This window comes from Hemiscyllium ocellatum, chromosome 7, assembly GCF_020745735.1.
Source record: "Hemiscyllium ocellatum isolate sHemOce1 chromosome 7, sHemOce1.pat.X.cur, whole genome shotgun sequence".
Classification (NCBI taxonomy): Eukaryota; Metazoa; Chordata; class Chondrichthyes; order Orectolobiformes; family Hemiscylliidae; genus Hemiscyllium; species Hemiscyllium ocellatum.
In genome coordinates, this window is record NC_083407.1 from 98,630,170 (window position 1) to 98,658,046 (window position 27,877).

The 27,877-nt window shown below is 45.8% G+C and overlaps 1 protein-coding gene across 1 annotated transcript in view; it reads right to left on the bottom strand.

Moving 5' to 3' along the window:
• Positions 1 to 24,520, bottom strand: part of LOC132817567 (protein mono-ADP-ribosyltransferase PARP12-like) — a 43,386-nt gene extending 18,866 nt beyond the window's left edge. Inside the window, exons 1-5 of the mRNA XM_060828078.1 lie at positions 23,991 to 24,520; positions 18,615 to 18,750; positions 13,531 to 13,789; positions 11,061 to 11,162; positions 8,650 to 8,773 (exon numbers count right to left, since the gene is read on the bottom strand). Coding sequence (XP_060684061.1) covers positions 8,650 to 8,773; positions 11,061 to 11,162; positions 13,531 to 13,789; positions 18,615 to 18,750; positions 23,991 to 24,334 — 965 coding nt within the window. The 5' untranslated portion in view covers positions 24,335 to 24,520. The remainder of the gene's footprint in view (positions 1 to 8,649; positions 8,774 to 11,060; positions 11,163 to 13,530; positions 13,790 to 18,614; positions 18,751 to 23,990) is intronic.
• Between the last annotated feature and the right edge of the window lie 3,357 nt (positions 24,521 to 27,877).

Consider the following 27,877-nt stretch of genomic DNA (forward strand, 5'->3'; position numbering starts at 1 on the left):
CATTCACACACACACACACACACACTGTCGCACATACATACTCACACACACAGACACACTGTCACACACACACACACACACACACACACACACACACACACACACACACACACACTCTCTCTCTCTCTCTCTCTCTCTCACACACACACACGCACATACACATGGGTTTAATTGGATTCCTGCAGAGCAGTTTTAAACACAATCTTTCTTGATAAGGAACATCCTTGAAAAAACCTTGAAAGAGGCCCCTTCTATCAATTGCTTCAAAGTTTTGTAGAAAAGTTTAGAAGGAAAAGTCTGATCCCATAATAATTAAGATGCTTTAGGTATATGTCCCATTTTATATACACCTATTGAAATACTAAATGCAACCAAGAAACATTAAAGCACTGAATGGAATTTCTATGGACAGACAGCCTTAGTCAGCAGCAAGAAGCCCCCATCCTGCAACAGAGAGGATTGAATAACAGATACAAGGGTGAGTCGTATTGGAATGTGGGTTATAAGATGCACTGTGAAGACCCAAGGATAGGTGATAAAGGTTTCTGGTAAACATCATGAGATCATGGGAAGCTCTGGATTTGATTAAAATAGTGGATACATACACATCTGATTAACTTAATCAGACATGTATGCACCCATTTGTTAATAATATGATTAGTTTGTAATAATCAAAGATAGGTTGAAAACTAATGAGTAAATGTTTATGTCTTTCCTTTATTCAGTAAAGAAGCTTCTGAACTCCCTGTGGTTTCTTCCCATCGGTGGAACATAAATAAAACCTTTCACATTGGAAGAGGCTCCGGGTTTTGAGTGATTCACTTGATCCTTCCACTCCCAACAGCGTGTATGTGTGAATGTGTGTCTCCGTTTGTGTGAGAGAGAATGAATGACAAAGTGTATGTGTGAGTGGGTGTGTGCATGCTTCTACTTGCATGTACATGAGAATGCGCGTCTATATGTGTGTGTGAGAATATGTGATTGTGTGTCTCTCTCTGTGTGCACGTGAGGATGGATGTGTAAGAATGTGTATGCATGAGTATGTGTCTGTGCATCTGAAAATGCATGTGTGTATGTGAGAATGTGTGTGTCTCTCTACTTGTGTATGTTTATGCGAGGATGTGTGTGAGAGTGCACGTTTGGCTGACCGCACACACACATATAAGAGAGAGCATGGGCGTGAGAGAATGGGTGCGTGTGTCACTGTTTGTATTTTGTGTCTATGTTTGTACATCTGAGAATGTACGAGTGTGTGTTTTTTTTCTTTATTCATTCAAGGGATGCGGTGTCGCTGGCAATGCAGCATTTATTGTGCATTCCCAATTGCCCAGAGGGCAGTTAGAGGTCAACCACATTGTTATGGGTCTGGAGTCACATGTAGACTAGACCAGGTAAGGATGGCAGTTTCCTTCCCTAAAGGGCAGGAGTGAATCAGATGGGTTTTTCCGACAATTGGCAATGGATTCACGGTCATGATTAGATTCTTAATTCCAGATATACTATTGAATTCAAATTCTACTATCTGCTGTGGTGGGATTCAAACCCAGGAACCCAGAACATTACCTGGATCAACAGTCCAGTGTTAACACCATAAGAGAGTGTGTGTGTGTGTGTGTGTGTGTGTGTGTGTGTGTGTGTGTGTGTGTGTGTGTGTGTGTACGTAAAAATGTGTCTGTTTATGTGTGTGAGAGAGAATGTGAGAGTGCATACGAGAATGTGTCAGCATGTGTGTGTCTATGAGAACGTATGTGTGTATATGTGACAGGGTGTGAGAACCTGAACATGTCTGTCTATGAGTGTGTGTCTATGATTAAGGTAATTGAAACAGTAGTGACATAACATCTTCAAAGTGAAGCAGCATTGGCTTTAGTGACTGGGAGGAGCTTAGGGAAACATTCAAAATGGGGACATATTGCCTATCAAAGCTGTGCTGCACATGGAGTCCCAACATCTTAGTGATGAGATAGAAAAGTGGCAGAGGAGGAAAGAAAAGGAAGCAAATCCTGTCCTGCATATCCTACTATCAGGGATATCCTGCTCAAAGTGTCCAAAGAGTTCCAGGTCGAGAATTAACTCGAATTTCAGGCTGATTAGCCTCAAACTCAAGGGATTGCCGACAATGACGGCCATTGTATCAGCTACAGACTTAAAGACACATTCCGGAACATTCAGCAGAAATACATTCATTTGAGAAGGAAAAATTCTTGGAGAAGAATGTGGCTAATTAAGAAAGTTAAAAATTGAAAGAAAATTGAAAACAATGTGTCTCACTCAGCAAAGATTGGTTAGAAGGGTGAATAAAAAATGGAAAAATAATACTATAAAAACAGCTAAGAGTGAAAAAAAATATGAAAGGAGGGAGACATTAACAGTACAAGAGAAAGCCAGTGAGGAACATAAAGTCAGATGGTAAGGGTTTCTACACTCTATCATAGGTATTTAAAAAGAAGATTAAGTAAATTGAACTTTAAACTTTGAGAGTTTATCTGGTGAATTAATTGTGGGAAATAAGCAAATGGCAGATGAATTAATTTATTTTGCATCTATTTTTACTGTAGATGATACACATACACACTCACATGCATATTGTTGGGAGGTGATGACTGAGTGATATTATGGTATTAACATTGGACTGTTGATCCAGGTAATGCTCAGGGGACCTGGGTTTGAATCCCACCACAGCAGATAGTAGAATTTGAATTCAATAGTATATCTGGAATTAAGAATCCAATCATGATAATATCCCAGAAATAAATGTAAATCAGAAAGTGAAAGGCAAGGAGGAACCTCAAACAATTACAGCTACCAAGAGTAGGATACTGAAAAAAATCCAAGAATCCTCAAGAAATTGAAGCAGATGGCATTGACATTCATTTTCTAAAACTCCCCAGATTCCGGAAAGTTCTCAATGGTTTGAGAAATAGTCAATCTATTTCCTCTAGGAGAAAGTGAGGACTGCAGATGCTGGAGATCAGAGCTGAAAATGTGTTGCTGGAAAAGCGCAGCAGGTCAGGCAGCATCCAAGGAACAGGAGAATCGACGTTTCCCTTGGGGCCTTGGAGAGAACCTCCACTTCCCGCTCCTCCGCCCTTGAGCCCCGCCCCTCCAACCGCCACCAGGACAGAACCCCACTGGTACTCACCCACCACCCCACCAACCTCCATATACAGCGTATCATCTGCCGTCATTTCCGCCACCTCCAAACGGACCCCACCACCAGGGATATATTTCCCTCCCCTCCCCTATCAGCGTTCCGAAAAGACCACTCCCTCTGTGACTCCCTCGTCAGGTCCACACCCCCCACCAACCCAACCTCCACTCCCGGCACCTTCCCCTGCAACCGCAAGAAATGCAAAACTTGCGCCCACACCACCTCCCTTACTTCTCTCCAAGGCCCCAAGGGATCCTTCCATATCCGCCACAAATTCACCTGCAACTCCACACACATCATTTATTGCATCCGTTGCACCCGATGTGGCTCCTCTATATTGGGGAGACAGGCCGCCTACTTGCGGAACGTTTCAGAGAACACCTCTGGGACACCCGGACCAACCAACCCAATAACCCTGTGGCTCAACACTTTAACTCCCCCTCCCACTCCACCAAGGACATGCAGGTCCTTGGACTCCTCCATCGCCAGACCATAACAACATGACGGTTGGAGGAGGAGCGCCTCATCTTCCGCCTGGGAACCCTCCAACCACAAGGGATGAACTCAGATTTCTCCAGTTTCCTCATTTCCCCTCCCCCCACCTTGTCTCAGTCAAATCCCTCAAACTCAGCACCGCCTTCTAACCTGCAATCCTCTTCCTGACCTCTCCGCCCCCCACCCCAATCCGGCCTATCACCCTCACCTTAACCTCCTTCCACATATCGCATCTCCAATGCCCCTCCCCCAAGTCCCTCCTCCCTACCTTTTATCTTAGCCTGCTGGACACACTTTCCTCATTCCTGATGAAGGGCTTATGCCCGAAACATCGATTCTCCTGTTCCTTGGATGCTGCCTGACCTGCTGCGCTTTGCCAGCAATCTATTTCCTCTATTCAAGAACGGAGGAGGCAGAAAGCAGGAAATTGCAGGCCAGTTACTTTAATATCTGCCAGAGAAATGCTGGAGCCTATCATCAAGAAGGTCATTCAGGGAAAATCTGAAGGCAATCAGGCAGAGACAACATGGGGTTGTGAAAGTTGTCGCCTCTTTGTCTCATATGTTGAAATTCTTTGAGGATTTAGCAAACAGTCTTCTAGGATTTGAGAGTCTGTGGAAGTCTCTTCCCCAGACAATAGGAGAGACAAACTCATTGAATATTTTTAAGGCAAAGGTAGATGGACTCTTGACTAACCAGGAACGTAAAGGGGCAGGCAGGATCAAACAGGTTATTGAAAGGTGGAGTAGGCTTAAGGGATTAATGACCATCTCTTCTCAGTGTGTATGTTGGTCTGACATGAGAGTAAGCAGTAGGATTGACCCAGACAGAAGTTGTGACAATTTAACAGTTAATACTAAGGTGACAAATGAAGGATTAGGCCACTTAATACAATAGCATGCATAACACCGATATCATATCAAACATGCTGCCTTCAGTAAACAAACTGTAAGGTTAGCCTTTGGTTGCCTTGGTGATAGCAAAGAGACAAGCACCTCCCCACCTAGCAACAATCTGGTGTTTGAATTCTGAAACAAAGAACGCAATAGAAGTTCAGAATTCTCCCTTTGGTGACTTCCTGGATGGAACTCTGATTCTCCTGAAGGACATTTGGGAACCATTCCACACACTGGCTGTGTCTTGCATTGAGTTCTAAACATCCACATCACCTTTTCCACTACTTCGGGCTGTTGGGAATCTTATTAGATTCAAGGACGAACACTCTTCCCCCTTGTCAGCTGTGACTCTGCGGCCATACTTCCACCTCAGGACCAGCTCACACAAGCAGGTCAATGAATTAGGAACAGCAGTAGGCCCCTTCTCCATTCACCTGATGAATGAGCATCATTCCGAAAGCCTGTGGCTTTAAATAAACCTGTTGGACTAAAGCCGTATAACTTCTGACTTTGTCCGCCCCAGTCCCACACTGGCATCTCCATCTCAGTAAGATCATGGGTTACCTAATGATGCCACATTCCTGCCTACCCCGATAACCTTTCACACTCCTGTTTATAAAAACTCTGATCAATCTTTGCCTTAAAAATATTCAAGGACGTTACTTCCAACACAATTTCAGGAGCAGCATTCCAAAGCCACATAACCTTCTACGAGGAAAAGAAACTCCCCCTCCCATCATCGGATAAAAGCAAATTACTGCGGATGCTGGAATCTGAAACCAAAAAAAGACAAAATGCTGGAAAATCTCAGCAAGTCTGGCAGCATCTGTAAGGAGAGAAAAGAGCTGATGTTTCGAGTCTAACCGACCCTTTGTCAAAGCTTTGTCTGCCTTTGACAAAGGGTCAGTTAGACTCAAATCGTCAGCTTTTTTCTCTCCTTACAGATGCTGCCAGACCTGCTGAGATTTTCCAGCATTTTCTCTTTTTTGGCTCCCCCCATCATTGTCTCAAATGGGGAGCCCTTATTTGTAAACAATGATCTCTTGTTCTAGATTCTCCCCCAACAGGAAACATCCTTTCCACATTCACCATTCAAATACCTCTCAGAAACTTAAGTGTGTCTTATTCTTCTAAGCTCCAGAGATATACACCAGCCTGTTTAACCTTTCCACATGAGACAAATACTGCCCATTCCAGGGATTAGTCCACTCAGCCCTCTCTGAGCTGTTTCCATTGGAAGAATGTTCTTCCTGAATAAAGTGACAGTACTCTACACAGTACACTGGATAGCAATACAGAAAACAGCAGCAGGAGTAGGCCATTCAACCCTTCGAGTCTACTCTGCTGTTCAATATAATGATGGCAGATCATCCAACCCTGTAATCTGTTCTTGCTTTCTCCCCATTCCCTTTGATCCTTTTAGTCCTAAGAATTATATCTAACCTCTTTATGAAAATATTCAATATTGCAGCCTCAACCGAAGTCCATGGCAGAGATCTCCCCCACTCTCTGGGTGAAGAAATTTCTACTCATCCCATCTTACCTGGTATCCGTAAGCTGACAGTCCTGGATACTGGGATCATCTTCCTGCATTTACCCTGCTCAGTCTTGTTAGGATTTTATTCTCATTCTTTTAAACTCCAGTGAATATGGTCCTAACTGATCCAGTCTCTCCACTTACATCAGTTCTGTCATCCCAGGAATCAGTCCGGTAAACGTACATTGCACTCTCTCCATTGCCAGAATAAATGTCCTCGGATGAAGAGACCAGAGCTACACACACACTGCTCCAGGTGTGAACGTACAATTGCAGCAAGACACCCCTGTTCCTGTACTTGAATCCTCTCGTTATAAAAGGCCAACATACCATTTGCTTTCTTCATAGTCTCTTGCACCTACATGTTTACTTTTCAAGGACACCCAGGTCTCGTTGCATGTCCCTATTTCCCAATCTACCACCATTCAGATAATAATCCTTTTTATTGTCTTTGCTATCAAATTGGACAAACTTACGTTTAACCACATTACGCTATACCTACCATTTGCCCACTCACTCAATCTGTCCAAACGTGAAGCATCTCTGCATCCTCCTTGCACCACCCCTTCTTGCCCAGCTTTTTGCCAACTGCAATCTTGGAGACATTGCATGTAGTTCCATCATCTAAATAATTAACCTATATTGTGAATAGCTGGGGTCCAAGCACTGATCCCTGCAGTACCCCCCACTATTCATTGGGTGACACTCAGAAAATGACCCGCCTTCTCTGCCAATTGGTTCACCATTCATGTCCGTCAACCACCTCCAACCCCAAGCACTTGAATTTTAAATGCCAATCTCTTATGTGGGACCTTGTCGGAAACCTGCTGAAAGCCCAAATAAACAATATCTGCTGGCTCACCCTTATCAAATCTATTAGTTACATCTTGTAAATTTCCAATAGATTTGTCAGGCACGATTTTCCTTTTGTAAATCCATGCTGATTCTGTCCAAACCCATCACTGTTTTAAGTGTTCTGTTATTAAATGCTTTTACAATGGACTCTAGTGTTTTCCTGACGGCCGCCTAGCCCATTTATGGTGTACATGTAGTCTCCCTGTGCCCTGCATAACTGAAATCTCATAATGATAACATACTATTTTTTCTCCTATTTACTTGCCATTACTGTCTATTAACCTTTTGAGATTCATGCACAAGGACACCCAGATGCCTCTACATCCAAAAGTTCTGCAATATCTCACCGCTTAGATAATATTCTTCTTTTGTATGGTTCCTGTCAAAATGGAAAATTTCATATTTTCTCTCTATTTCTCATCGTTGCCCACTCATTTATCCATCTATATCAGTTCAGGTTAAGGTTAGGGTTATATCCTCTTCACAAATTACAGTACTCCCTATTTTTGTGTCAGCAGCAAATTTAGCAACTACACTTTTGGTGCCTGCATCCAATCATTTGTGTAAATAGGAAAAATGTTGAGAGTCCAGGTACTGATCCCTGTGGCACACCACTCAGTACATCTTGCGAACGAGAAAGTGACCCATTAATGCCTCCTCGGTTTCCTGGTAACTAGCCAATCCTTTATTCATGGTGAGCTTTGCCTGGTGATTGTAGTTTTCATGAATTCCTGCTCCCCTTCCATTTCCTGACTGACATCTATTTCTGGGATATTCCTTGCAGACTCTATAGTGAAGGCTGATGCAAGTTCAGTGGCTATGAAGCACTTTTCCAACTCTCCAAACACTGTTAGCCTTCATTGTAAGGAAGGGAAGGGAAAGTCACTGAGTTTTAGATCAAACTTTGACATGTACACCTCACAAACAATGACATTTGCTTAACATCACAAACTGATAACATGGAAACTTAGCTGAACCCCATGACTTAGCATTTTATAACATTATACAATTAGAAAGTCCTTTGTGACCTCTCCCCTCACCTGAGGTATGGTGACCCTCAGCCTAAACCAACACCAGTTATCTCTCACTCTGTCTAAAGAGAGAGCAGCCCTACAGCCTTCTGGGACCAAGGTAAAACCTAGTTGGACAAAACCAGAATCTCGCTGAAAAGAGAAGATGTGTCCCTGAAATCTTCCCTCTTGCACTCATCAGGACAAATGCAAGAATGCCAAATTTCAAACAATCACAACAATTTGCACTACAGGAGAAAAAGGGCTTAATTTGTTGGCAGGTATACTCTGGTATACCTGAGGTATCGCACAGACAAAGAAATCGAACACCATTGGCTTCCTGAGCTCTTTCACCGTGTAGTCTTCATTACTGCGATAATTTGAAATTTGCTTTTATGTTTTGTCCTGACGAGTACAGTTTCAGAGACATGCCTTTCTTTTCAGCAAGAACATAGTAAATGCCACATTAAAACACTATATAACTACAGTGTGACATTTTATAGTAAGAACATACATAACATCACTTGTAAGATAAATAAAGATTTTACAACCAATAAGACAATAGACAATAAGGTGCAGGAGTAGGCTATTCTGCCCTTCGAGCCAGCACCACCGTTCATTGTGATCATGGCTAAGACGGAAATTAAACCCAATAACTGGAGCTTGGATCAGAAAAGGTAAAGTCTTAGCCTACATCAAGTTTACCTGCCTATGGATTGGGGATTACAGTATTCCTTTTCAATCTGCTCCATGTCTGGGAGATCTTTCCATCCTTCCTCATAAACCTGCCATCGATAAGGAAGCCTGAAGTGCACCAATTTACATCGATCTGTGTTGATCACAAAAAAAAGAGGTAATTTCAAATGAAGTTTGATGGTGTTCCCTCTAAATTCCTTCCTCATGCCCTTAGGTCAAAGCTTGTAATGTTGGTCACAACATCACAGCCGCAGTCAGACTCTTGAGACTTCAGTGAACTTCTTCAAGGAGCCACAGGGAAATGATAGGCTGAATGGCCTCCTTCTGGTGCAGATATATTCTGATCAACCTGCTCAGAAATGTTAGTACACATGTCTTGAGTAAGTGGGACTTGAACCCAGACCTCCCAACCCAGATACAGAACAATACCACTGTATCGCAACAGGCCCTGGGCTGATTTGACACACCGCCAGGGCAAGTGGGACTTGAGCCCCGACCTTCTGCCCCAGAAGAAGGGACACTACCTCTGCGCCGCAAGTCTCCTTCTGTTCTGTGAGACTGCATGAACATGATGGAGCTGCCCACAGAAGCCAATCCATAGCACAAAGGAAGGTCAATGAGTGTTGCATTGTTATTGAGTGCCTTGTACAAATGGAAAGCATCAACGGTGATATAGAAGTGCTAGGTACTGGACATAGCTTCAGACCAAACTGTGGCCTTCAGACGAGGCTGTGCAGTGTCAAAATGACTGAAATGTGGACTGATGTCAGAGAGTTCTTCAAACAAAGTGCAATCAACATTTGGAATGGACTCCAGCAAAATTCTTGGAACTGTTTGATAAACAGCTGGATGTTTTGATGGGGGGGCGGGGGGAGCATCTTTTGATATAGAGTATCATTGAAAGTACATAAACAACTCAGCTCGAACAAAATGTATCCCAAACTGCTGCAGGTAGCAAGGGAGGATATCGCACAAGCATTGACTACTTATCTGACCTCAATATCTCCGGCTGCAGGAATGGTGCTGGATGCATGGAGAATTGAACTGTTGGTGACAAAGGAGGAAGGCACAGACCAAGTAACTACCAGAGAGTCAGCTGAACTTGGACATGAGCAAATTATTAGAAATGCCGAGAGAGTGCATAAATTGACGGTTAGAAAGCAGCATTTTAACCACTGTTGATTTGTCGTGCAGGATTTACTTGGTGGTATTTTTTTTAAAGAGGCAACAGGCAACAAGAAGGATCTATGAAGGTCGCAAAATTAATGCAATTAGTTTTTTTTGACAAGGTCCCACATGGCCAGAAGACTCATGGGATCCACAGGGAACTGGATCCAAAGTTAAGATTTATGGTCACTGGGTATTTTTAGGACTTTAGGAAGGTTCCTTTTAGTCAGGGTCCAGAAGGCGCAGAGTGATTTCTGGGTATATATTGTGAGCCAATTATCTAGACTTACATGTCAGATCCATCCTTAAGAGTTTGCAGACAATAAAAAACATTGGCCACTAGGTTAACAGTGAGGAAGAAAGCTGTAGATTGCAGAAAGATGGCAATGGGCTGGTCAGGTGGGCAGAAAAGTAGCAAATGGACATCAATTCAGGAGGTGAGAGGTCATACAATAAATGGCAGCATTCCAAGTTAGAACAGCAGAACAGAATGACCTGGCAGTGAATGGTAACAGATTCTTGGAATAACAGGTGGTCAAAATAGCTTTTGAGATAGTTTCCATAATCTGAAATACGGGAGCAGTGAGGTAATGCTAGAACTAAACACTAAGTAGACCACAGCTAGGGTTCTGTGTATAGTGTTGGCCACCACTTCATTGAAAGGATGTGAATGCACAGCAGAGGGCGGACAGGGGATTGACAGGGATAAGAACTTTCGCTTTGAGCAAAGATTGGATAGAGTGGGGATGTTTCCTTTGGAACAGAGCAGGCTGAGAAGAAGTTGTGTTAGGCTGTACTGAAAGGGGCCAAAATTAGAAAGTGGGAACAGGTTGATTACCCATGATTGCATTGAATAGCAGAACAGGTTTGAAGGGTCAAATGGCCATTTTCCAAGTTTCACAACCAATGAAGTTCTTTTTAAAGGGTTGCCTCTAAAATATTGCAGGAAGCATGGTAGCCACTAAAATATGCAGGAAATATGCTAGCCACTAAAACAGTGCAGGAAGTGTGGTAGCCAAATTGAACCCAAGAAGCACTGAGATAAAGACTGTATCAGCTTTTTTGTGAAGTTGGTTGGGAGACAGTAGGACTGACTCTCCTGCTTTTCTTTGAAGTGGAACCAAAGGAACTTTTCCATTAGCACGGAGTTGCTGGCTTTTCCTCACAATGTCAAACCCTTATGATTTACGTCACCTTTAACACTCGAAACTACTCCCCTATCCAACACCAATATGCAGCTGATGTTTCAGTACCTTTGAAGGAACAGTGCTTCCTGAGGAAGAACAAGCAGATCTCCTCACTGTCCACATTAGCGCTGGGTTCACTGAGGGAGCGACTGAGCGAAGATCCCTTAACTGGAATGAAATACAAGGATCGCAAGTTACATTTTTTGGCAATATCTCTACAAAATCATTGACTAATGCAGAACGTCACAACTGTAACTGCATAGTGCACAGAGAGTGGTGGGTTTTTTTCAGGCTGGTGGTCTGTCATTTGTTCGGTTCCACAGGGTTCGGTTCTGGTCCTCTTTTGTTTGTCATTTATAGAAATGATTTGGATAAGAATAAAGAAGGCATGGTTAGTAAGTTTGTGGATGACACCAAAATTGGTGACATAGTAGACAGTGAAGAAGGTATTCTGAGATTACAAAAGCATCTTGTTCAAATGGGTCAGTGGGCTGGAAAATGGCAGATGGAGTTCAATCTGGGTAAATGCAAGATATTGTTTTAGGTCCAACAAACAAGGGTAAGGCTTATACAATTAACGGTAGGCCTTGGGTAGTGTTGTAGAACAGCAGGACCTGGGGTGCAGGTACATAACCCTTTGAAATTTGTATCTGGGTGGTTACAATAGTGTTTAGAACGCTTGCCTTCATTACTCGGTCCTTTGTGTATAGGAGTTGGGAAATAATGTTCAGGTTCTACAGGACATTGATGAGGCCTCTTCTGGAGTACTGCGTCCAGTTCTGGTCGCCCTGTTATTATGAAGCTGGAGAGGGTTCAGAAGAGATTTACCAGGATGTTGCCGGGTATGGAAGGTTTGAATATAAAGAAAGGCTGGATGGGGTGGGACTTTTTTCACTGGAGCGTAGGAGGTTAAGAGGTGACGTCAGAAGTTTATAAAATCATGAGGGGTGCAGGTAGAATCATAGAGCCACAGAGATGTACAGCACGGAAACAGACCCTTCGGTCCAACTTGTCCATGCCAACCAGATACCCTAACCTAATCTAGTCCCATTTGCCAGCACCCGGCCCATATCCCTCTAAACCCCTCCTATTCATATACCCATCCAGATGCCTTTTAAATGCTGTATTTGTACCAGCCTTCACCACTTCCTCTGACAGCTCATCCAATACACACACCACCCTTTGCATCAATGTATTCCCGGGAATATCCTCTCTAAGTACAGCCTTAATGTTATCCCTTATCAAAAATGCTCCTCTCCCTCCTCTCTATCCTTCCTGCAGCATTTGTATCCTGGAACATTAAGCTGCCAGTCCTGCCCATCCCTGAGCCATGTTTCTGTAATTGCTATGATAGCCCAGTCCCATTTTCCTAACCATGCCCTGAGTTCATCTGCCTTCTCTGTTAGGCCTCTTGCATTGAAATAAATGCAGTTTAATTTACCTTGTTCTCTGCTTTGTTCCTGCCTGCCCTGACTGTTTGACTTGCTCCTTCTCCCAACTGCAGCAGCCTCAGATTGATGTCTTTCCTCACTCTATCCCTGGGTCCCATAAGGTTAATGGTAGTTCTCTTTTCCTGTGATGGGGGATTTCAAAACTGGGGGCACATTTTTAAAGTGAGAGGAGAGAGATTTAAAGAAGACATGAGGGGCAACTTTTTTAACACAGAGGGTGGTTCGCATTTGGAATGAACTTCCTGAGGAAGTGATGGATGTGGGCACAATTACAACAATTAAAAGACATTTGGATAGGTACATGAATAGGAAAGGTTTGGAAGGATCTGGGCCAAGGGGGGACTAGTTTAGTTTGGGATTATGGTCGGCATGGACTGGTTGGACCGAAGGGTCTTTTTCCATGTTGTATGACTCCACGTCAATTAGGGATAGGCAATAAATTCCCAGTAACACCTCTAACCCCTGAACAAATACAGAAGGAGTCCCTCGTCCCTTTTACCATTCCAAGGTAAAACCTCACCACATGGGGGTTAGATTTTATGACTTTCAGTAGGTCAAGGAAGGAGGAGTAGAAAATGAGTGCCTTGCTCGCTCCCTAGACATGGTCCAATCAAAAGCTGAGCGATGCATTAAAGACTGTCCAAATACTGCCCACAGCATTTGGTATCAAGTGAATTACTTTTGAAGTGTGGGCACAGTTGTAATCTAAGAAATGCAGCAGTCAAATGGAGCACAGAAAGATCCCACAAAGCCAGTAATCTGATCGTAAGCTTCGGTGAAGGGATGCGCCTTGGCTATAGCACTGGTGATAAGTGATGCCGTAGGACATACCTAATGCCCCATTGAGACGGCAGACGGGATCTCAGTTTAATGTCACAACCCAACAAAGCCACCTCCTGCCATGTTCCACTGAATCATCAGTTTACGTTGGGATCCAGGTTGTGGGCTTGGCCCCATATCCTCCTGACCTGCGAGGTCAGGGTATTGCCACAGGGCAGGGCAGGGCAGGGCAGGGCAGGGCAGGGATGTGGGGGAAGCAAATTAAACAAAGTGGAGATTCAGATCGAATTAGAGCTGTGATTTACCTTTGGCACCGGCAGCCTCCCTTCTCCTGATTTCACAGATGTTCCGATATATGGAAGGCAGATCACAGATCAGTTCGATGTTTATTCGGCGATTCTCCAGCAAATTCCGGTTTTCCAAGAAGCTGTGGGATCGCCAGCATTGGCTTCCCAGTGGACAGGCACCCAGAATAAACTGAAGGCAGATGTGAAGCTTTTTGCAAGACTGTTTGTAGTGACAAGAGCCAAAGGGACCCTCCCCTTTGTTGTAAAAGGCACAGACCTGAAGAGACAAGATGATTTGTAATATGAAACCTTTGTTAGGCCGCATTTGGAGTAGTGTGTGCAGTTCTGGTCATCACATTACCGGAAGGACGTGGAGAGAGTGCAAAGAAGGTTTACCAGGATGTTGCCCGGTCGCGATGACCTTGACCAGGAGAGAAGGGTAAAAAGACCAGGGTTTTTCCCACTGGGAAGATGGCAGCTGACGGGACATCTGATAGAAGTCTACAACATTATGAGAGGCATAGACAGGGTGAAGAGTCAGGCTTTTCCTCAGGGTTGACGTTTCAATTATAAGGGGACACAGGTGAGGGGGGGGGAAAGTTTAAGGGAGATGTGCGAGGAAAGTTTTTCACGCTGGGAGTGGTAGGAACCCCACTGGTTCTCACCTATCACAGAACCCCACTGGTTCTCACCTACCACAGAACCCCACTGGTTCTCACCTACCACCCCACCAACCTCCGTATACAGCATATCATCCGCCGTCATTTCCGCCACCTCCAAACGGACCCCACCACCAGGGATATATTTCCCTCCCCTCCCCTATCAGCGTTCCGCAAAGACCACTCCCTTCGTGACTCCCTCATCAGGTCCACACCCCCCACCAACCCAACCTCCACTCCCGGCACCTTCCCCTGCAACCGCAGGAAATGTAAAACTTGCGCCCACACCTCCCCCCTTACTTCTCTCCAAGGCCCCAAGGGATCCTTCAAATTCACAAATTCACCTGCACCTCCACACACATCATCTATTGCATCCGCTGCACCCGATGTGGCCTCCTCTATATTGGGGAGACAGGCCGCCTACTTGCGAAACGCTTCAGGAAACACCTCTGGGACGCCCGGACCAACCAACCCAATCACCCCGTGGCTCAACACTTTAACTCTCCCTCCCACTCCACCGAGGACATGCAGGTCCTTGGACTCCTCCATCGGCAGAACATAACAACACGACGGTTGGAGGAAGAGCGCCTCATTTTCCACCTGGGAACCCTCAAACCACAAGGGATGAACTCAGATTTCTCCAGTTTCCTCATTTCCCCACCCCCCCACCTTGTCTCAGTCGGTTCCCTCGAACTCAGCACCGCCCTCCTAACCTGCAATCTTCTTCCTGACCTCTCCACCCCCACCCACTCCGGCCTATCACCCTCACCTTGACCTCCTTCCACCTATCACATCTCCATCGCCCCTCCCCCAAGTCCCTCCTCCCTACCTTTTATCTTAGCCTGCTTGGCACACTCTCCTCATTCCTGATGAAGGGCTCTGGCCCGAAACGTCGAATTTCCTGTTCCTTGGATGCTGCCTGACCTGCTGTGCTTTAACCAGCAACACATTTTCAGCTCTGATCTCCAGCATCTGCAGACCTCACTTTTTTACCTGGAATGCACTGCCAGAATGGGTGCTGGAAACCAGCACGTTAATGACATTTAAGAGGCACCTGGATGGTTACATGAGCAGGGAGGGAATAGAGGGATACAGACGGAATAAGGGCAGTTTAGTTAGGGCTTGACGATCAGCAGAAACTTGGGGGCCAAAGTGCCCGTTCCTGCACTGTACGTCTCTTTTGTTCTTCTGTTAATTCATCTTCTGTTTGTCCACTGTCCAGGACACCCAGACTGTCTGTCCCTGACAGTTCCTGCCTTTAGTATTGACGGTTCTCGCAATCCTGACAGGAAGGCCTAAAGCAAAGCAACAACAACTTACATTTCCATAGCACCCAGGAAACAGAATGAAACGTCCCCAGATACTTCACGAGAGCACGATACAGCACTGAGCCACATAAGGGAACACGGATCAGGTGATGAAAAGCTTGGTCACAGATAGGTGTTACTGAGTGTATTAAAGGAGGAGGCAGAGAGCAGCAGGGAGGGAACTCCTCATGGGCATGGGAAGCTGAAGGTGAAGCAGTTAAAATCGGGACTGCTCAGGAAGCCAGTTGGGTAGTTGGCTGGGAGGAGGGTCCAGAGATAGATGAGGGTTTGGACTGATCAACAATATAAGTCAGCGAGCACTGGGACGAGGCGTGGAGTGGGGATTTTGCTTGACTTAAGTCAGCTGCAGCAGAGTTTTGGATGACGGTTCAATTCACAGAAGGTGGTCAATTCTGGAGGTGACAAAGCTTTAACAGTGTTATTTTGTTTTAATATTTTTTTTTAAAATGAACAATTATGAATTATTTGCTCTCCTTTGACTGTTGTGAAGTACCTAGTTTCTACTCAGAATCTCTTCCATTCCAATGTACGAACAATGGAGATGGAAAAGATCTTCAGCCTGCCCCACACAACTCTCAATCTTATAGGAGAAAGTGAGGACTGCAGATGCTGGAGATCAGAGCTTAAAAATGTGTTGCTGGAAAAGCACAGGTCAGGCAGCATCCAAGGAACAGGGGAATCAACGTTTCGGGCATAAGCCTGAAGAAGGGCTCATGCCTGAAATGTTGATTCTCCTGCTCCTTGGATGCTGCCTGACCTGCTGTGCTTTTCCAGCAACACATTTTTCAGCTCTCAATCTTATCCCAAGGGAATCCCATATTCCCCATCCCATCTGCAAGCAGAGTGTCCTAACCATTTTCTGTTTCAAACTAGCAATGTGGTTCATTCTGAGAGGTGACATAAATAAATATGCATTGCACAGCACAATATTTACATAATGCTCTTTATGATTCGACCACAAATGAGAATATCTTTCCTCTCAAATGTTCCGTTCCTTCAAGCTAAAGCTGCATCTGCTGAATCTCAGGGCAGAAGCGGCTACTGCAGATGCTGGAGATTAGAGTCAAGTTTAGAGTGGTGCTGGAAAAGCACAGCAGGTCAGACAGCATCCGAGGAGCAGGAACATCGATGTTTCAGGCAAAAGCCCGAAACGTTGATTATCCTGCTCTTCGGATGCTGCCTGACCGGCTGTGCTTTTTCCAGCACCACTCTAACCTTGACTCTGCTGAATCCATCCCAGGCAATGGCTGTGGACATTGGCTTCGGTCTCTCTGTAATGGAGAGAATCTGGAGAAAGAAATTGCTTGACAGGTTTTAGGGCCATGGCTGGAATCACAACGCACAAAGCAACGTTATTAGAACCTCATACTTAGACTAGACCTTTGAAATTCCCTCTCCTCGTGCTCTTGGTCCCAAATGTATCCTTTCCAAGAGTTTATCCAATTCCTTTGAGAAAGTCACCGTTAATTCACATCCACTGCCTTTGAAATGTATTCCACAAGATGACTGTGCATAAGAAAATTCCTACCTTGCACACAATTATAGAATGGTAAAAGCACAAGGAGGCCATTCAGCCCATTCTCTGAGAGGGCCAGTCACACCCACCTGCCTTTAATTCCATTGGCTTTTTAACTTTGCTTTATCAAACGCCAATTAACTTAAACTACCTCCAGTCCATGTCCTCCGGTTGGATATTTTCCAATCAACACAGTTGTTATGTCACACCTCTGGAGCAGACGGAATTTGAACACGTGCCTCCTGGTCCACAGGTAGAGATACTACCACCATGCAACAGCCGTTCTTTTCTGGTTATTTTATTTTCATACTCATAACTGCTCGTACGCAAAACTGAAGTTTTTTGTCTCTGTCGTCAAATCACCCGTGGCATTTTTCATCCAGTAACCACCTCCAGTAACTCAGTCTGATTTTCCAACTGATAACTTACATGCAAAGCAATGCATGCAATGCATACCATCAAAAGTCTAATGTTCTAGATTACCCCCACATGAGGAACAAGCCTCTTTACATCTACTTAGTCCATCCCTTTTATCATTCATCCAAATGGGTGGCACGGTGAGTTAGCACTGCTGCCTCACAGCGCAAGAGACCCGGGTTCAATTCCCGCCTCAGGCGATTGACTGTGTGGAGTTTGCATGTTCTCCCTGTGTCTGCGTGGGTTTCCTCTGGGTGCTCCAGTTTCCTCCCACAGTCCAAAGATGTGCAGGTCAGGTGAATTGGCCATTCTAAATTGCCCATAGTGTTAGGTGTAGGGGTCTGGGTGGGTTTCGCTTCGGCGGTTCGGTGTGGACTTGTTGGGTCGAAGGGCCTGTTTCCACACTGTAAGTAATCTAATCTAATCTAAAGCAAAACGGAGTGGGTGTGGGAGATAAAGAACTCTATCCCTGATGGGGCTCACCTCTCTCTAAAAGAACAAATTGAGGCCACAGCAGCAGCCAGAGGAGGACTGGAAGCTCAGACTCTCAGATTAGAAGTCACCCCAGGGTCTGAAAATTGTCCGCAAGCAGCTCAGGTTATTTTCTTAAAACTAACCTATTCAGGGATGTCATTACAAATCTCTGCAGCAGGTGGGACTTGAACCTGGGTCTCTCGGTCCAGAGAGTAGGGACGATACCATTGCACCACAAGAGCCCTTCTTCTGTTACTAACCCTACTGTCACTGGAAACACTTGCCCTCAATCAATCTCCCTTCATGACTTAAACACCTTTCAAATGCCCTCTAAACCATCTTACTCTCAGGAGAAAATCTCCACTTTTTGCAGTGATTTCTGGATATTTGAAGTCTATCGTGTTTTGTCCCACTCTGTCAAGTCTTCTGTTCCCCCTCTCTAGCTGGAGCTATGACATCCTTGTGCTGTGCTGACAATTGAACCCAAAACTGAAGCTGAGATCTAACATGCGACTTATAATAGTCCAACTTTTTACTTGAGAAGAGGAATTTGCTGGCATGAGTGTAAAATTTGTGTATCGGTTAAACCTTAATCTGCTGATAAAGCTAACGGAAGCATCCCTGATTTATCAGCTCTATGGCGATTATTTAAATAATTAAGTTTCACGAGTGTCCCAGCCCAGTCTCTTGCTGCTTTTCAAATCTCACCTCAGGCATTAGAGTAGGATCATTCTGCAACAGAAGCTGACGCAACTCTTTGACATCCAGATTGTGAAGTCCATTCTTACTCAAGATTGCACCGTTGTGGACAGACAGGATGTCATGAGAATTTGTGCAGGCTTTTCTGAAACACATGAAAGATGTTAAGAAAACATATAAAAACCTAGCTGGTTTAATAATGGAGTTACAGTCACAGCCCAATAATATACTTGTGTTATAAACATTCAGTTAGAAGGTTGGGCATCACTGGTAAAGCCAGCATCTGTGGCCTATCCCTTCTTGCACTGATTGGGTTGCTAGCTGTAGGATGTGAGAGAGGGGGCTGTAGGTTGGAAGTATTGACAGCGGAGCTTCACCAGGAGTGGCTTAAACAGAAAGGTTTCAGGATTAGATTAGATTACCTACAGTATGGAAACAGGCCCTTCGGCCCAACAAGTCCACACCAACCCTCTGGAGAGTAACCCATCCAGATCCATTTCCCTCTGACTAATACACCTAACTCCTAGCATCTTTGGACTGTGGGAGGAAACTGGAGCACCCGGAGGAAACCCACGCAGACACGGGGAGAATGTGCAAACTCCACACAGTCAGTGTGCCCGAGGCTGGAATCCAACCTGGGACCCTGGTGCTGTGAGGCAGCAGTGCTAACCACTGAGCCACCATGCCACCCCAGATAAACCTAGTCACTCAAAGTTGGTCAGCATGACCTCAATGGTGTGAAAACATTTAGATCCTAAACTCTGGGAGAAAATGCATGTTTTTCTTGGGCCTGTTCAGATCAAGCAAGGTCAGCATGGAATTTCTAAAAGCAAATAATGACAAATCAACACAATTGTGCTTTTTTTGGTGGGGTAACAGTGAGGATGAATGAGGGCAATCCGATTAAATTTGATTTCTCTTGACTTCTAAAGGACACACCATAAATTGCCACACATCAGCAAAGTTGATATACGTGGAATCACAAGGAAAGGCGGTGGTGGCACGGATAAGAAGTCGGATTAGGTGACTGGGAAAAGTGAGTAATGGTGGAAGGTTTGCAGTTGTGTGCTTGCCTTGATACATATTAATAACAGACCAGTGTTGTCCACAGAAATCAGTGATCAGTCACCATTGCAGCACAGTCTGAGCCCCACAGTCACTTTCAGCAAGTATTTTACGTACCTTCACACAACGGAGAAATGTACTTCACATGCAGGTATATTCCGAAACATTTACCTCTGCTCAGTGACCGAGGAAGTAACACATAGTAATTTAGAAAAGCATTTGCACACACTGCTGTTCATCTCACCATTCTCATAATGAATGCACAACAGGATTTTAGTCCACATGAACAGAGGGGTTGATGCCACATGCCGAACCACGGGGTTAATGACTCAATTTTGATGGCTCAGTATAAATCAGAGATAAGAAAGGGTCTTGAGATGCAGAGAACAGTGTTCCTGCCTCAAGGTTGGAGTCCAATTGAACTTGGCTTGAAGGTCAGTGAAGTTGCATTGTAAATAGTGCCAAACAGTTGGTCAACCTGTAAATCCTTCCCATTCACCTATGGTAAGCAGTAAGAGAGAGAGAGTGAGAGTCTCCTCATGAGCTGTGCATGGACAGGGTGCCCCATCAAGCTACAGCCTCTTGGCAATCTATTCCAGGGAAAACAATAGAAACAGATGCATGTGTTCCATCTGCTTCGTGCATCATGGGAAGCTGAATGAGAACAGCAACACGACATCCAGGTTAAGATCATAAGAAACAGGAGGAGGCCATTCGGCCTTTCGGGCCTGCTTCACTACTCAACAGGATCATGGTTGACCCATTCTTGATCAGACACATGGGGCTAGGGACTGATATTTGGAACAACATTGACTTAGACTTTGGGCATACAGGGCATGGATTTCAACACTTGGAGATAACAAACCTGGAAGTATTGTGAACCGTGAGAAGGTTAGTCATTGACTTCAAGAAAACATAGGCAGGTGGACACAGGGATTTGTAAATAAATACATTTTCATAGGGAGAATGAAGCAAGGCAGTACAAAATACAAGAAAGGGTCAATTCTAAAGTGAGGACAGAGACTGGTGGACCTCGGATTATTTGTGCACAAATCATTGAGGGTGATACAACAGGGTGAGAACGTGGCTAGTAAGAGACAAGAGGCTTCCAGCAAGAATTGTGGAGTACACAAACAAGGAACTTATCATGAACATTTGTAAAACACCAGGTCAGCTCCAACTGGAGTTGTGTTGTCTGTGGGCGGCACGGTGGTTAGCACTGCCGCCTCACAGTGCCAGAGACCCGGGTTCAGTTCCAGCCTCAGGCGACTGTATGTGTGGAGTTTGCACATTCGCCCCGTGTCTGTGTGGGTTTCCTCCGGGTGCTCCGGTTTCCTCCCACAGTCCAAAGATGTGTGGGCCAGGTGAACTGCCCATGCTAAATTGCCCGTAGTGTTAGGTTAGGGGTATGGGTGGGCGGTGGGTCAGTGTGGACTTGTTGGGCTGAAGGGCCTGTTTCCACACTGTAAGTAATTCTAGGCATCAAACTATTGGAAAGATGCGACCGACTTTGGAAGACCAGTTCCAGGTATGAAAGACTTCAGTGGGGATTGAAGAAGCTGGAACTGTTCACTTTAATTAAAAAAGGTTGAGAGCAGATAGAGATGTTCAAAATTCACAAGGAATCCACATGGAGCAGACAGATTAATTTCATTGGGGATCCTGAGAGTCGGAGGGAGATGTTAAAGGTGAATTGCAAAAGAGTCAATGATGACGGGAGCTGCAAATGAGTTGCTGGTCAAAGCACAGCAGGCCAGGCAGCATCTCAGGAACAGAGAATTCGACGTTTCGAGCATGAGCCCTTCATCAGGAATAAGAGAGAGAGAGAGAGCCAAGCAGGCTAAGATAAAGGGTAGGGAGGAGGGACCAGGGGGAGGGGCGATGGAGGTGGGATAGGTGGAAGGAGGTCAAGGTGAGGGTGATAGGCCGGAGTGGGGTGGGGGCGGAGAGGTCAGGAAGAGGATTGCAGGTTAGGAGGGCGGTGCTGAGTTGAGGGAACCGACTGAGACAAGGTGGGGGGAGGGGAAATGAGGAAACTGGAGAAATCTGAATTCATACCTTGTGGTTGGAGGGTTCCCAGGCGGAAGATGAGGCGCTCCTCCTCCAGCCGTCGTGTTGTTGTGTTCTGCCGGTGGAGGAGTCCAAGGACCTGCATGTCCTCGGTGGAGTGGGAGGGAGAGTTAAAGTGTTGAGCCACGGGGTGATTGGGTTGGTTGGTTCGGGCGGCCCGGAGGTGTTCTCTGAAGCGTTCCGCAAGTAAGCGGCCTGTTTCACCAATATAGAGGAGGCCACATCGGGTGCAGCGGATGCAATAGATGATGTGTGTGGAGGTACAGGTGAACTTGTGGCGGATATGGAAGGATCCCTTGGGGCCTTGGAGGGAAGTGAGTGTGGAGGTGTGGGCGCAAGTTTTACATTTCCTGCGGTTGCAGGGGAAGGTGCCGGGGGTGGAGGTTGGGTTGGTGGGGGGTGTGGATCTGACAAGGGAGTCACGAAGGGAGTGGTCCTTGCGGAACGCTGATAGGGGAGGGGAGGGAAATATATCCTTGGTGGTGGGGTCCGTTTGGAGGTGGCGGAAATGGCGGCGGATGATACGTTGTATGCGGAGGTTGGTGGGGTGGTAGGTGAGAACCAGTGGGGTTCTGTCTTGGTGGCGGTTGGAGGAGCGGGGCTCAAGGGCGGAGGAGCGGGAAGTGGAGGAGATGCGGTGGAGGGCATCGTCGATCACGTCTGGGGGGAATCTGCGGTCCTTGAAGAAGGAGGCCATCTGGGCTGTGCGGTGTTGGAATTGGTCCTCCTGGGAGCAGATGCGGCGGAGACGAAGGAATTGGGAATATGGGATGGCATTTTTACAGGGGGCAGGGTGGGAGGAGGTGTAGTCCAGGTAGCTGTGGGAGTCAGTCGGTTTATAATAGATGTCTGTGTTGACCAACCCAACCTCCACCCCCGGCACCTTCCCCTGCAACCGTAGGAAATGTAAAACTTGCGCCCACACCTCCACACTCACTTCTCTCCAAGGCCCCAAGGGATCCTTCCATATCCGCCACAAGTTCACCTGTACCTCCACACACATCATCTATTGCATCCGCTGCACCTGATGTGGCCTCCTCTATATTGGTGAAACAGGCCGCTTACTTGCGGAACGCTTCAGAGAACACCTCCGGGCCGCCCGAACCAACCAACCCAATCACCCCGTGGCTCAACACTTTAACTCTCCCTCCCACTCCACCGAGGACATGCAGGTCCTTGGACTCCTCCACCGGCAGAACACAACAACACGACGGCTGGAGGAGGAGCGCCTCATCTTCCGCCTGGGAACCCTCCAACCACAAGGTATGAATTCAGATTTCTCCAGTTTCCTCATTTCCCCTCCCCCCACCTTGTCTCAGTCGGTTCCCTCAACTCAGCACCGCCCTCCTAACCTGCAATCCTCTTCCTGACCTCTCCGCCCCCACCCCACTCCGGCCTATCACCCTCACCTTGACCTCCTTCCACCTATCCCACCTCCATCGCCCCTCCCCCTGGTCCCTCCTCCCTACCCTTTATCTTAGCCTGCTTGGCTCTCTCTCTGTCTCTCTTATTCCTAATGAAGGGCTCATGCTCGAAACGTCGAATTCTCTGTTCCTGAGATGCTGCCTGGCCTGCTGTGCTTTGACCAGCAACTCATTTGCAGCTGTGATCTCCAGCATCTGCAGACCTCATTTTTTACTCAATGATGACGGGAGGCCAACTTCATTCAGGGTCTGGGATGTACTGTCTGAGGGTGTGCTGGATGCTCATTAATGACAGTTTTCCATGGGTTTGGATAAGAGGAACAGCATAGGGAAATGGGAAGAGCTAGATTACTTTTGCAGAGAAAATCAGCACCGATTCAACAGCCTCCATCTGCACTGAGTAGTCTACGATGCAACAAATCCTGGCTTTGAGTACAAGCTCAAAAATAAACGCCACCCAATGTTTGGGAGAAAGTGAGGACTGCAGATGCTGGAGATCAGAGCTGAAAATGTGTTGCTGGAAAAGCGCAGCAGGTCAGGCAGCATCCAAGGAACAGGAGAATCGACGTTTCAGGTATAAGCCCTTCTTCAGGAACCTTCTGTGCTGAACTTTTCCAGCACCACACTTTCGACTCCACCCAATGTCTGCGCACATCCGGTTATAGAGTCATAGAGACATAGAAACCAGTTTAATTGCATAAACATTAGCACAAAGTTAGCTGAAAACTGAGAATGGCAGCCCTGTGTAGTGTCAGACCGAGACTGACAGTGGATAACACAGCTAGACATTGCTGTTATTCAGCCAGAAGAGCCCACTCTCACTCACTTGTTTTTAGTTTCTCTGCAATCATCATAGACAAACCGTCGGCATAGGTGCAGTTGGTTGCAGGTCTCACAGTCCTGATTTGGGTAGTTCTTGCAGAGTCTGACTGAGGTGACAGCGATGACCAGAGTGCCCGGAGACCGGCTGGGACCTGCTGCTCCTGAGTCTTTGACCACAGCAAAGTGCTGAGTGTTGTAGAGGACCCGGTCCATGTCCGCCCCAGAAATACCAAAACGACTGGCAACTTTCTCCAGAACGGTGTTAAAATCTGCCGAGCCCTGGTCGGCGCACAGGCTCTTGAGGATGAATTCTGTGACTGTCAGTTGTGACATTTCCCCTCCGTGCATTTTCCTCGCCTGTCGTTTCAAACGAGAGGCAACTTCAACAACTGATCACAGAAACGAAACTGAAACCAGGGATCCTACTGGCTGGCCGTCATCAGTTGTCTTTAACTGAGTCAAAAGAATTAAAACAAGTTATTAAATTTTCCTTAAATTTCAGACAGAGGTGACTTATTGTAGTGACAGGGATCATGTTACCACTTCTGAGAATGACTAGCTGCCCCTGCTATTTTCCTGCGGTGGTACCACTGCTTTGCCTGTTCAGCTGTGCCTTAATGTAAAATCTCTGGTTCTGTGACCTCCGCCATCCCTAAAGCACTTAACCCGCGTTTCCCCAAATCTAGGCCGTGGCTACATTCCCATTTCTGTTGCACGCGGTTCATTGCCTTTCTTTCAGTTGCTCGTCCCCCCAACCCCCTGGCATCTTTTCCCTCAATCTCTCGCCTTCCCGTTTGTCCTTGATAATCCTGCTATGCAGCACCTTAGGGCGTTAAAGATGCTACATAAATGCACACCCTCATTGTTGGCTTCTTCTGCAACCGAATTGCTTAGTAATAATAGCTTCCTTTCAATTCTTAAGTAGAATTACTGCAATGTGCACGATATGTATCAGAAGCAAACAGGCTGCTGAATTAAACTGCAAAAAACAAGCTGGTACCTTGGCATTTCTCAACTAACACAAAAGCCATGTTCTAGTCAGTATTTTGGGAGGCGGGGTGGGGGAGAAAACAAAGCACACATTAGCCGGCCACCGTTAGACGCTGCTCTGTACTATTAGAGTCATAGAGATGTACAGCATGGAAACAGACCCTTTGGTCCAACCTGTCCACGCCAGCCAGATATCCCAACCCAATCCCACCTGCCAGCACCCGGCCCATATCCCTCCAAACCCTTCCTATTCATATACCCATCCAAATGCCTCATGAATGTTGCAATTGTATCAGCCTCCATCAGCTGTGGCTGTTTTCCCTGGAGCATCGGAGGCTGAGGGGTGACCTTATAGAGGTTTACAAAATTATGAGGGGCATGGATAGGATAAATAGACAAAGTCTTTTCCCTGGGGTCTGGGAGTCCAGAACTAGAGTGCATAGGGTTAGGGTGAGAGGGGAAAGATATAAAAAAGACCTAAGGGACAACTTTTTCACGCAGAGGGTGGTACGTGTATGGAATGAGCTGCCAGAGGATGTGGTGGAGACTGGTACAATTGCAACATTTAAGAGGCATTTGGATGAGTACATGAATAGGAAGGGTTTAGAGGGATATGGGCCGGGTGCTGGAAGGTGGGACTAGATTGGGTTGGGATATCTGGTCGTCATGGACGGGTTGGACCAAAGGGTCTGTTTCCATGCTGTACATCTCTATGACTCTATAACATTATGTCTGCGTATTTGTGACAGTTCATGGCATGTTCTGGCTGTATTTCTGTATTGCATCAGGAAGTTCATTTTGAAAATAAAGTCAACATGAGAAATGTGACTGCCCTGTGGGGACATGCTGAGATACTCTGCAAAAGGGAAAGGAAAAGGGAAGGCTGGTAGGTATAGGGAATGCTGGATGACTAAAGAAATTGAGGGTTTGGTTAAGAAAAAGAAGGAAGCATATGTCAGGTATAGACAGGATAGATCGAGTGAATCCTTAGAAGAGTATAAAGGCAGTAGGAGTATACTTAAGAGGGAAATCAGGAGGGCAAAACTGGGACATGAGATAGCTTTGCCAAATAGAATTAAGGAGAATCCAAAGGGTTTTTACAAATATATTAAGGACAAAAGGGTAACTAGGGAGAGAATAGGACCTCTCAAAGATCAGCAAGACGGCCTTTGTGTGGAGCCGCAGAAAATGAGGGAGATACTAAATGAATATTTTGCATCAGTATTTACTGTGGAAAAGGATATGGAAGATGTAGACTGTAGGGAAATAAATGGTGACATCTTGCAAAATGTCCAGATTACAGAGGAGGAAGTGCTGGATGTCTTGAAACACACAAGATTGGATAAATCCCCAGGACCTGATCAGGTGTACCCAAGAACTCTGTGGGAAGCTAGGGAAGTGATTGCTGGGCCTCTTGCTGAGATATTTGTATCATCAATAGTCACAGGTGAGGTGCCGGAAGACTGGAGGTTGGCAAACATGGTGCCACTGTTTAAGAAGGGCGGTAAAGACAAGCCAGGGAACTATAGACCGGTGAGCCTCACCTCAGTGGTGGGCTAGTTGTTGGAGGGAATCCTGAGGGACAGAATGTACATGTAATTGGAAAGGCAAGGACTGATTCAGGATAGTCAACATGGCTTTGTGCATGGGAAATCATGTCTCACAAACTTGATTGAGTTTTTTGAAGAAGTAACAAAGAAGATTGATGAGGGCAGAGCAGTAGATGTGGTCTATATGGACTTCAGTAAGGTCCCCCATGGGAGACTAATTAGCAAGGTTAGATCTCAGGGAATACAGGGAGAACTAGCCATTTGGATACAGAACTGGCTCAAAGGTAGAAGACAGAGGGTGGTGTTGGAGGGTTGTTTTTCAGACTGGAGGCCTGTACCAATGGACTGCAACAAAGATCGGTGCTGGGCCCTCTACTATTTGTCATTTACATAAATGATTTGGATGCGAGGATAAGAGGTACAGTTAGTAAGTTTGCAGATGACACCAAAATTGGAGGTGTAGTGGGCAGCAAAGATGGTTACCTCAGATTACAACAGGATCTTGATCAGATGGGCTAATGGGCTGAGAAGTGGCAGATGGCATTTAATTCAGATGCTGCATTTTGGGAAAGCAAATCTTAGCAGGACTTATACACTTAATGTTAAGGTCCTAGGGAGTGTTGCTGAACAAAGAGACCTTGGAGTACAGGTTCATAGCTCCATAACTAGAGGACATAGGTTTAGGATGAGAGGGGAAAGATATAAAAGAGACCTAAAGGGCAACTTTTTCACACAGCGGGTGGTACATGTATGGAATGAGTTGCCAGAGGATGTGGTGGAGGCTGGTACAATTGCAACATTTAAGAAGCATTTGGATGAGTACATGAATAGGAAGGGTTTGGAGGGATATGGGCTGGGTGCTGGCAGGTGGGACTAGATTGAGTTGGGATATCTGGTCGGCATGGACGGGTTGGATCGAAGGGTCTGTTTCCGTGCTGTACATCTCTATGACTTTATGACTCTAGGCATCATATAAGCACAACCTTGCAATAGTATCACAGAGTCAGAGAGATGCACAGTTTCTCTCACAAGACAAACTTATGGAATAGATTCACCTACCGTGCCCAAACTTTGAGATACAAGATGGATTTGTATTCCAATAGTGCCCTTCACAATCCTTAGCAAAGTGTTTTTCAGTCAATTTTCCTTGAAGAGCAGCTGTTGTTGCAATGTGTATGTGCTTGAAGGCAACGAGGGATTGAAAGGCAACAGATAAATGCAAGTCTATCCATTGACAACACAGGGTGAGACAGCAGTGAATGGGAGAGGGGGGGGGGGGCAACATTTGAAAGAAGTAATTCTATCTATCATGGCACAAACTTGCCAAGACTTAATAGTAAGGTCGTGGGGA